General features: G+C 26.4%; 1 protein-coding gene across 1 annotated transcript in view; it reads left to right on the forward strand.

Annotated features, from left to right (window-relative positions):
* The window catches only part of ddr2b (discoidin domain receptor tyrosine kinase 2b), a 55,411-nt gene that overhangs the window by 838 nt on the left and 42,380 nt on the right, over window positions 1-12,193 (forward strand). The window contains exon 2 of the mRNA XM_072912549.1: window positions 11,300-11,402. Within this exon, the coding sequence (XP_072768650.1) occupies window positions 11,300-11,402 (103 nt within the window). The remainder of the gene's footprint in view (window positions 1-11,299; window positions 11,403-12,193) is intronic.

The following is a 12,193-nucleotide window of genomic DNA, read 5'->3' on the forward strand; positions in this document are numbered from 1 at the left end:
TACAGTAGAAGTATACACAGGTGTACTTATCAGCAGAGTACAGTAGAACTCTCATTTTCCTACCATTGGGTTCTTGACAAAATTACGCCTGGTTTTCTGGAGGCGGAACATTCCGTGTGACATGGTCATTCGCTGAGAAATGACCATGGATTGTGCCTTGTGTGAAGTTTGTTGACATGTTCTGACTACAAGTGAGAAGTATTTACTTGATTAATAATTGACTATAGTCAATTATTAATCAAGTAAAGAAGTGAGAAGTATTTACTTAATTATTATTTGACTACAAGTGAGAAGTATTTACTTGATTAATAATTGTGTTCTGCACGTCAAACTGTGATTATTCTCTATAATTGTGTGGATATTGTTGGGTAATTGAATTTACATCTTTTTTTTTTAGTTTTTTTTCTTTTCTTTTCTTTTTTTTAGCATGTGCTGTTGTGCCACTATGACCAATCATATAGTAGATGTAGATGATCTATACCTGCTGTTCACATTTACTTTAGAAAAAAAAAGTTTTTGGATTCTTTTATTGCCTTATTTTGTATTTGACTTTATTAATATTTGTAATAATTTACATCATATTTTTTAGTTGTTTTTTTTTTTTTTAACCTGTTGTGCCACTCAGACCAATCATATAGTAGATGTAGATGATCTATATCTGTGTTTTTAGAAAAGAAAAGGTGTTGGATTATTTTATTGCCTTATTTTGTATTACACTTGATGAATATTTGTAATCATTTACATCATTTTGTTTTTATTTTAGTTTGTTTTTTTAACCTGTTGTGCCACTCAGACCAATCATATAGTAGATGTAGATGATCTATATCTACTGTACACATTTATTTCAGAAAAGAAAAGTGTTGGATTATTTTATTGCATTATTTTGTATTTGACTTTATTAATATTTGTAATTATTAACTTATGTTTTATTTGATTTTTTTTAACATGTGCTGTTGTGCCACTCAGACCAATCATATAGTAGATGTAGATGATCTATATCTGTGTCTTTAGAAAAGAAAAGGTGTTGGATTATTTTATTGCCTCATTTTGTATTTGACTTTATTAATATTTGTAATCATTTACTTCATTTTTTTTGTTTTTTGTTTGTTTTTTTAACCTGTTGTGCCACTCAGACCAATCACATAGTAGATGTAGATGATCTATATCTGCTGTACACATTTACTTTAGAAAAAAAAAAGTTGTTGGATTCTTTTATTGCCTTATTTTGTATTTGACTTTATTAATATTTGTAATTATTTACATCATTTTTTTAGTTTTTTGTTTGTTTTTTTAACCTGTTGTGCCACTCAGACCAATCATATAGTAGATGTAGATGATCTATATCTGTGTCTTTAGAAAAGAAAAGGTGTTGGGTTATTTTATGGCCTTATTTTGTATTACACTTTATTAATATTTGTAATCATTTACATCATTTTTTTTAGTTTTTAGTTTGTTTTTTAACCTGTTGTGCCACTCAGACCAATCATATAGTAGATGTAGATGATCTATATCTGCTGTACACATTTACTTTACAAAAGAAAAGTGTTGGATTATTTTATTGCCTTATTTTGTATTTGACTTTATTAATATTTGTAATTATTAACTTATTTTTTATTTGATTTTTTTAACATGTGGTGTTGTGCCACTCCGACCAATCATATAGTAGATGTAGATGATCTATATCTGTGTCTTTAGAAAAGAAAAGGTGTTGGATTATTTTATTGCCTTATTTTGTATTTCACTTGATTAATATTTGTAATCATTTACATCATTTTCTTTTTTGTTTTTAGTTTGTTTTTTTAACCTGTTGTGCCACTCAGACCAATCATATAGTAGATGTAGATGATCTATATCTGCTGTACACATTTATTTCAGAAAAGAAAAGTGTTGGATTATTTTATTGCCTTATTTTGTATTTGACTTTATTAATATTTGTAATTATTAACTTATGTTTTATTTGATTTTTTTAACATGTGCTGTTGTGCCACTCAGACCAATCATATAGTAGATGTAGATGATCTATATCTGTGTCTTTAGAAAAGAAAAGGTGTTGGATTATTTTATTGCCATATTTTGTATTACACTTTATTAATATTTGTAATAATTTACATCATTTTCTTTTTTGTTTTTAGTTTGTTTTTTTAACCTGTTGTGCCACTCAGACCAATCATATAGTAGATGTAGATGATCTATATCTGCTGTACACATTTATTTCAGAAAAGAAAAGTGTTGGATTATTTTATTGCCTTATTTTGTATTTGACTTTATTAATATTTGTAATTATTAACTTATGTTTAATTTGATTTTTTTTGAACATGTGCTTTTGTGCCACTCAGACCAAGCATATAGTAGATGTAGATTATCTATATCTGTGTCTTTAGAAAAGAGAAGTGTTGGATTATTTTATTGCCTTATTTTGTATTTGACTTTATTAATATTTGTAATTATTAACTTATGTTTTATTAGATTTTTTTAACATGTGCTGTTGTGCCACTCAGACCAATCATATAGTAGATGTAGATGATCTATATCTGTGTCTTTAGAAAAGAAAAGGTGTTGGATTATTTTATTACCTTCTTTTGTATTTGACTTTATTAATATTTGTAATTGTTTACATCATTTTTTTTTTTTTTTTTAGTTTGTTTTTTTAACCTGTTGTGCCACTCAGACCAATCATATAGTAGATGTAGATGATCTATATCTGCTGTACACATTTATTTCAGAAAAGAAAAGTGTTGGATTATTTTATTGCCTTATTTTGTATTTGACTTTATTAATATTTGTAATTATTAATTTATGTTTTATTTGATTTTTTTAACATGTGCTGTTGTGCCACTCCGACCAATCATATAGTTGATGTAGATGATCTATATCTGTGTCTTTAGAAAAGAAAAGGTGTTGGATTATTTTATTGCCTTATTTTGTATTTCACTTGATTAATATTTGTAATTGTTTACATCATTTTTTTTTTTTTTTTTAGTTTGTTTTTTTAACCTGTTGTGCCACTCAGACCAATCATATAGTAGATGTAGATGATCTATATCTGCTGTACACATTTATTTCAGAAAAGAAAAGTGTTGGATTATTTTATTGCCTTATTTTGTATTTGACTTTATTAATATTTGTAATAATTTACATCATTTTTTTAGTTTTTTGTTTGTTTTTTTAACATGTGCTGTTGTGCCACTCCGACCAATCATATAGTAGATGTAGATTATCTATATCTGCTGTACACATTTACTTTAGAAAAACAAAAAGTTGTTGGATTCTTTTGTTGCCTTATTTTGTATTTGACTTTATTAATATTTGTAATCATTTACATCATATTTTTTAGTTTTTTGTTTGTTTTTTTAACCTGTTGTGCCACTCAGACCAATCATATAGTAGATGTAGATGATCTATATCTGTGTTTTTAGAAAATAAAAGGTGTTGGATTATTTTATTGCCTTATTTTGTATTACACTTGATTAATATTTGTAATCATTTACATCAATTCTTTTTGGTTTGTTTTTTTAGCCTGTTGTGCCACTCAGACCAATCATATAGTAGATGTAGATGATCTATATCTGCTGTACACATTTACTTTACAAAAAAATAGGTATTGGATTATTTTATTGCCTTATTTTGTATTTGACTTTATTAATATTTGTAATAATAAACTTTTTTTCTTTTTTCTTTTTTTGAAACATGTTCTGTCCAGCCACTCAGACCAATCATATAGTAGATGTAGATGATCTATATCTGCTGTACACATTTATTTCAGAAAAGAAAAGTGTTGGATTATTTTATTGCCTTATTTTGTATTTGACTTTATTAATATTTGTAATTATTAATTTATGTTTTATTTGATTTTTTTTTAACATGTGCTGTTGTGCCACTCAGACCAAGCATATAGTAGATGTAGATGATCTATAACTGTGTCTTTCAAAAAGAGAAGTGTTGGATTTTTTTCTTGCTTTATTTTGTATTTGACTTTATTAATATTATTAATCATTAACTTATTTTTTTTAATTTTTTTTTTAGTTTCTTTTTTTAACATGTTCTGTCCAGCCACTCAGACCAATCATATAGTAGATGTAGATGATCTATATCTGTTGTACACATTTACTTTAGAAAAAAAAGGTGTTGGATTATTTTATTGCTTTATCTTGTATTTGACTTTATTAATATTTGTAATAATAAACTTTTATTATTTTTTATTTTTTTGAAACATGTTCTGTCCAGCCACTCAGACCAATCATATAGTAGATGTAGATGATCTACATCTGCGCCTTTAGACAAGAAAAGTGTTGGCAACTTCTCTTGTTGCCTTATTTTGTATTTGACTTTACTAATATTTGTAATAATTTACATCTTTTTTTTTAACTTTTTTTTTTTTATCTGTCCTTTCCTGCTATTTATGATGTGGATGATCTATATCTGCTGTACATATTTACTTTAGAAAAAAAAGAAAATGTGTTGGATTATTTTATTGCCTTATTTTGTATTTGACTTTACTAATATTTGTAATAATTTACATCTTTTTTTTTTTTCTTTTTTTTTTTTATCTGTCCTTTCCTGCTATTTATGATGTGGATGATCTATATCTGCTGTACATATTTACTTTAGGAAAAAAAAGAAAATGTGTTGGATTATTTTATTGCCTTATTTTGTATTTGACTTTACTAATATTTGTAATAATTTACATCTTTTTTTCTTTTTTTTTTTAATCTGTCCTTTCTGCTATTTATGATGTGGATGATCTATATCTGCTGTACATATTTACTTTAGAAAAAAAAGAAAATGTGTTGGATTATTTTATTGCCTTATTTTGTATTTGACTTTACTAATATTTGTAATAATTTACATCTTTTTTTTTTTTCTTTTTTTTTTATCTGTCCTTTCCTGCTATTTATGATGTGGATGATCTATATCTGCTGTACATATTTACTTTAGGAAAAAAAAGAAAATGTGTTGGATTATTTTATTGCCTTATTTTGTATTTGACTTTACTAATATTTGTAATAATTTACATCTTTTTTTTTTCTTTTTCTTTTTTTTAATCTGTCCTTTCTGCTATTTATGATGTGGATGATCTATATCTGCTGTACATATTTACTTTAGAAAAAATAGAAAATGTGTTGGATTATTTTATTGCCTTATTTTGTATTTGACTTTACTAATATTTGTAATAATTTACATCTTTTTTTTTTTTCCTTTTTTTTTTTTTATCTGTCCTTTCCTGCTATTTATGATGTGGATGATCTATATCTGCTGTACATATTTACTTTAGGAAAAAAAAGAAAATGTGTTGGATTATTTTATTGCCTTATTTTGTATTTGACTTTACTAATATTTGTAATAATTTACATCTTTTTTTTTTCTTTTTTTTTTTTTAATCTGTCCTTTCTGCTATTTATGATGTGGATCATCTATATCTGCTGTACATATTTACTTTAGAAAAAATAGAAAATGTGTTGGATTATTTTATTGCCTTATTTTGTATTTGACTTTACTAATATTTGTAATAATTTACATCTTTTTTTTTATTTTTTTTTATTTGTCCTTTCCTGCTATTTATGATGTGGATGATCTATATCTGCTGTACATATTTACTTTAGAAAAAAAAAGAAAATGTGTTGGATTATTTTATTGCCTTATTTTGTATTTGACTTTACTAATATTTGTAATAATTTACATTTTTTCTTTTTTTTTTATCTGTCCTTTCCTGCTATTTATGATGTGGATGATCTATATCTGCTGTACATATTTACTTTAGGAAAAAAAAGAAAATGTGTTGGATTATTTTATTGCCTTATTTTGTATTTGACTTTACGAATATTTGTAATAATTTACATCTTTTTTTTTTCTTTTTCTTTTTTTTTAATCTGTCCTTTCTGCTATTTATGATGTGGATGATCTATATCTGCTGTACATGTTTACTTTAGAAAAAAAAAGAAAATGTGTTGGATTATTTTATTGCCTTATTTTGTATTTGACTTTACTAATATTTGTAATAATTTACATCTTTTTTTTTTTTCTTTTTTTTTTATCTGTCCTTTCCTGCTATTTATGATGTGGATGATCTATATCTGCTGTACATATTTACTTTAGGAAAAAAAAGAAAATGTGTTGGATTATTTTATTGCCTTATTTTGTATTTGACTTTACTAATATTTGTAATAATTTACATCTTTTTTTTTTCTTTTTCTTTTTTTTAATCTGTCCTTTCTGCTATTTATGATGTGGATGATCTATATCTGCTGTACATATTTACTTTAGAAAAAATAGAAAATGTGTTGGATTATTTTATTGCCTTATTTTGTATTTGACTTTACTAATATTTGTAATAATTTACATCTTTTTTTTTTTTCCTTTTTTTTTTTTTATCTGTCCTTTCCTGCTATTTATGATGTGGATGATCTATATCTGCTGTACATATTTACTTTAGGAAAAAAAAGAAAATGTGTTGGATTATTTTATTGCCTTATTTTGTATTTGACTTTACTAATATTTGTAATAATTTACATCTTTTTTTTTTCTTTTTTTTTTTTTAATCTGTCCTTTCTGCTATTTATGATGTGGATCATCTATATCTGCTGTACATATTTACTTTAGAAAAAATAGAAAATGTGTTGGATTATTTTATTGCCTTATTTTGTATTTGACTTTACTAATATTTGTAATAATTTACATCTTTTTTTTTTATTTTTTTTTATTTGTCCTTTCCTGCTATTTATGATGTGGATGATCTATATCTGCTGTACATATTTACTTTAGAAAAAAAAAGAAAATGTGTTGGATTATTTTATTGCCTTATTTTGTATTTGACTTTACTAATATTTGTAATAATTTACATTTTTTCTTTTTTTTTTATCTGTCCTTTCCTGCTATTTATGATGTGGATGATCTATATCTGCTGTACATATTTACTTTAGGAAAAAAAAGAAAATGTGTTGGATTATTTTATTGCCTTATTTTGTATTTGACTTTACGAATATTTGTAATAATTTACATCTTTTTTTTTTCTTTTTCTTTTTTTTTAATCTGTCCTTTCTGCTATTTATGATGTGGATGATCTATATCTGCTGTACATGTTTACTTTAGAAAAAAAAAGAAAATGTGTTGGATTATTTTATTGCCTTATTTTGTATTTGACTTTACTAATATTTGTAATAATTTACATCTTTTTTTTTTTTCCTTTTTTTTTTTTTATCTGTCCTTTCCTGCTATTTATGATGTGGATGATCTATATCTGCTGTACATATTTACTTTAGGAAAAAAAAGAAAATGTGTTGGATTATTTTATTGCCTTATTTTGTATTTGACTTTACTAATATTTGTAATAATTTACATCTTTTTTTTTTCTTTTTTTTTTTTTTAATCTGTCCTTTCTGCTATTTATGATGTGGATGATCTATATCTGCTGTACATATTTACTTTAGAAAAAATAGAAAATGTGTTGTATTATTTTATTGCCTTATTTTGTATTTGACTTTACTAATATTTGTAATAATTTACATCTTTTTTTTTTCCTTTTTTTTTTTTATCTGTCCTTTCCTGCTATTTATGATGTGGATGATCTATATCTGCTGTACATATTTACTTTAGGAAAAAAAAGAAAATGTGTTGGATTATTTTATTGCCTTATTTTGTATTTGACTTTACTAATATTTGTAATAATTTACATCTTTTTTTTTAACTTTTTTTTTTTTATCTGTCCTTTCCTGCTATTTATGATGTGGATGATCTATATCTGCTGTACATATTTACTTTAGAAAAAAAAGAAAATGTGTTGGATTATTTTATTGCCTTATTTTGTATTTGACTTTACTAATATTTGTAATAATTTACATCTTTTTTTTTTTTCTTTTTTTTTTTTATCTGTCCTTTCCTGCTATTTATGATGTGGATGATCTATATCTGCTGTACATATTTACTTTAGGAAAAAAAAGAAAATGTGTTGGATTATTTTATTGCCTTATTTTGTATTTGACTTTACTAATATTTGTAATAATTTACATCTTTTTTTCTTTTTTTTTTTAATCTGTCCTTTCTGCTATTTATGATGTGGATGATCTATATCTGCTGTACATATTTACTTTAGAAAAAAAAGAAAATGTGTTGGATTATTTTATTGCCTTATTTTGTATTTGACTTTACTAATATTTGTAATAATTTACATCTTTTTTTTTTTCTTTTTTTTTTATCTGTCCTTTCCTGCTATTTATGATGTGGATGATCTATATCTGCTGTACATATTTACTTTAGGAAAAAAAAGAAAATGTGTTGGATTATTTTATTGCCTTATTTTGTATTTGACTTTACTAATATTTGTAATAATTTACATCTTTTTTTTTTCTTTTTCTTTTTTTTAATCTGTCCTTTCTGCTATTTATGATGTGGATGATCTATATCTGCTGTACATATTTACTTTAGAAAAAATAGAAAATGTGTTGGATTATTTTATTGCCTTATTTTGTATTTGACTTTACTAATATTTGTAATAATTTACATCTTTTTTTTTTTTCCTTTTTTTTTTTTTTATCTGTCCTTTCCTGCTATTTATGATGTGGATGATCTATATCTGCTGTACATATTTACTTTAGGAAAAAAAAGAAAATGTGTTGGATTATTTTATTGCCTTATTTTGTATTTGACTTTACTAATATTTGTAATAATTTACATCTTTTTTTTTTCTTTTTTTTTTTTTAATCTGTCCTTTCTGCTATTTATGATGTGGATCATCTATATCTGCTGTACATATTTACTTTAGAAAAAATAGAAAATGTGTTGGATTATTTTATTGCCTTATTTTGTATTTGACTTTACTAATATTTGTAATAATTTACATCTTTTTTTTTATTTTTTTTTATTTGTCCTTTCCTGCTATTTATGATGTGGATGATCTATATCTGCTGTACATATTTACTTTAGAAAAAAAAAGAAAATGTGTTGGATTATTTTATTGCCTTATTTTGTATTTGACTTTACTAATATTTGTAATAATTTACATTTTTTCTTTTTTTTTTATCTGTCCTTTCCTGCTATTTATGATGTGGATGATCTATATCTGCTGTACATATTTACTTTAGGAAAAAAAAGAAAATGTGTTGGATTATTTTATTGCCTTATTTTGTATTTGACTTTACGAATATTTGTAATAATTTACATCTTTTTTTTTTCTTTTTCTTTTTTTTTAATCTGTCCTTTCTGCTATTTATGATGTGGATGATCTATATCTGCTGTACATGTTTACTTTAGAAAAAAAAAGAAAATGTGTTGGATTATTTTATTGCCTTATTTTGTATTTGACTTTACTAATATTTGTAATAATTTACATCTTTTTTTTTTTTCTTTTTTTTTTATCTGTCCTTTCCTGCTATTTATGATGTGGATGATCTATATCTGCTGTACATATTTACTTTAGGAAAAAAAAGAAAATGTGTTGGATTATTTTATTGCCTTATTTTGTATTTGACTTTACTAATATTTGTAATAATTTACATCTTTTTTTTTTCTTTTTTTTTTTTTTAATCTGTCCTTTCTGCTATTTATGATGTGGATGATCTATATCTGCTGTACATATTTACTTTAGAAAAAATAGAAAATGTGTTGGATTATTTTATTGCCTTATTTTGTATTTGACTTTACTAATATTTGTAATAATTTACATCTTTTTTTTTTCCTTTTTTTTTTTTATCTGTCCTTTCCTGCTATTTATGATGTGGATGATCTATATCTGCTGTACATATTTACTTTAGGAAAAAAAAGAAAATGTGTTGGATTATTTTATTGCCTTATTTTGTATTTGACTTTACTAATATTTGTAATAATTTACATCTTTTTTTTTTTTTTTTTTTTTTTTAATCTGTCCTTTCTGCTATTTATGATGTGGATCATCTATATCTGCTGTACATATTTACTTTAGAAAAAATAGAAAATGTGTTGGATTATTTTATTGCCTTATTTTGTATTTGACTTTACTAATATTTGTAATAATTTACATCTTTTTTTTTCTTTTTTTTTATCTGTCCTTTCCTGCTATTTATGATGTGGATGATCTATATCTGCTGTACATATTTACTTTAGAAAAAAAAAGAAAATGTGTTGGATTATTTTATTGCCTTATTTTGTATTTGACTTTACTAATATTTGTAATAATTTACATTTTTTCTTTTTTTTTTTATCTGTCCTTTCCTGCTATTTATGATGTGGATGATCTATATCTGCTGTACATATTTACTTTAGGAAAAAAAATAAAATGTGTTGGATTATTTTATTGCCTTATTTTGTATTTGACTTTACTAATATTTGTAATAATTTACATCTTTTTTTTTTTTTTTTTTTTTTTTATCTGTCCTTTCCTGCTATTTATGATGTGGAAGATCTATATCTGCTGTACATATTTACTTTAGAAAAAAAAGAAAATGTGTTGGATTATTTTATTGCCTTATTTTGTATTTGACTTTATTAATATTTGTAATCATCTTTTTTTTTCTTTTTTTTCTTTTTTTTTTTTTAATCAGACCTTTCCAGCCATATAGAAACATCATATTTATGATGTGGATGATCTATATCTGCTGTACATATTTACTCTACAAAAGGCACGTGTTGGATACTTCTCTTGCCTTATTTTGTATTTGACTTTATTAATATTTGTAATAATTTACTTCTTTATTGATTTTTGTTTTGTTTTGTTTTTGTCCAGCCACTGAGACAAATCATATAGTTGATGTAGATGATCAATATCTTCATCAATGTGATTAATTACACCATGAAGGAACGCAATATCAGCTGGGTGGGCTTCAAATGTAGACCTGTCTCTGTGTGTGCGTGTGTGTGTGTGTGTGTGTGTGTGTGTGTGTGTGTGTGTGTGTGTGTGTGTGTGTGTGTGTGTGTGTGTGTGTGTGTGTGTGTGTGTGTGTGTGCGGTCCAGCACAGCAAACAGCCTCCTCCGCACAGGCAGACCTTTCACCAGTGGTGTGTGTGTGTTAGGCGTGGCTGTGGGCGACTTCACCCAGCTCCACACTTTTCCTCAGCATAAGGCGTGTTTGTTGAAAGGTATTTGAGCGGCGGGGAGGAACGTTCCCCGCAACAAGAGGAGCACGAGTCGCCTTCTCCAAGGCCACACCACACAGTGGGGGGGGGGGGGGGGAGACCCTGACACTGGAACTTGTGTTCCTCAGGAGAGAGGCCTGCAGGAAAGGGACTGGTGGGGGGGGGGGGGGGGGGGGGGGCACACCTCCAAACCACAACTCCCCTCCAGGTGTAAACACACACCCGACCGAACGCATCAATGAGCCTTTGTGTCTTCCAGAAATGTGTCGCTACCCGCTGGGCATGAGCGGCGGCCAGATCCAGGATGAGGACGTCTCCGCCTCCAGTCAGTGGTCCGAGTCCACCGCCGCTAAGTTTGGGAGGTCAGTTTTTGCTTTCCTGACCTTTCTTTCAGTGCAGTATTTACAACACACAAGTGAAAAGGAAAGACGGGTTTTTGTTAAAGATTTTACACTAAATTGCAATAAAAGTGCAGTTCCCCTGTGCACCACTAGGACCCAAAAGCAGCATGAGGTGTGTTTCTAATGTGGGATAAACCTTTATTTATTGTTCCTAATGTGGTATAAACCTTTATTTATTGTTCCTAATGTGGTATAAACCTTTATTTATTGTTCCTAATGTGGTATAAACCTTTATTTATTGTCCCTAATGTGGTAGAAACCTTTATTTATTGTCCCTAATGTGGTATAAACCTTTATTTATTGTTCCTAATGTGGTATAAACCTTTATTTATTGTTCCTAATGTGGTATAAACCTTTTTTTATTGTTCCTAATGTGGTATAAACCTTTATTTATCGTTCCTAATGTAGTAGAAACCTTTATTTATTGTTCCTAATGTGGTATAAACCTTTATTTATTGTTCCTAGTATGGTATAAACCTTTATTTATTGTTCCTAGTGTGGTATAAACCTTTATTTATTGTCCCTACTGCGGCATAAACCTTTATTTATTGTTCCTAATGTGGTATAAACCTTTTTTTATTTTTCCTAATGTGGTGTAAACCTTTATTTATTGTTCCTAATGTGGTATAAACCGTTATTTATTGTTCCTATTGTGGTATAAACCTTTATTTATTGTTCCTAATGTGGTGTAAACCTTTATTTATTGTTCCTAATGTGGTGTAAACCTTTATTTATTGTTCCTAATGTGGTAT

This window comes from Nerophis lumbriciformis, linkage group LG37 (assembly GCF_033978685.3).
Source record: "Nerophis lumbriciformis linkage group LG37, RoL_Nlum_v2.1, whole genome shotgun sequence".
NCBI classification, from domain to species: Eukaryota; Metazoa; Chordata; class Actinopteri; order Syngnathiformes; family Syngnathidae; genus Nerophis; species Nerophis lumbriciformis.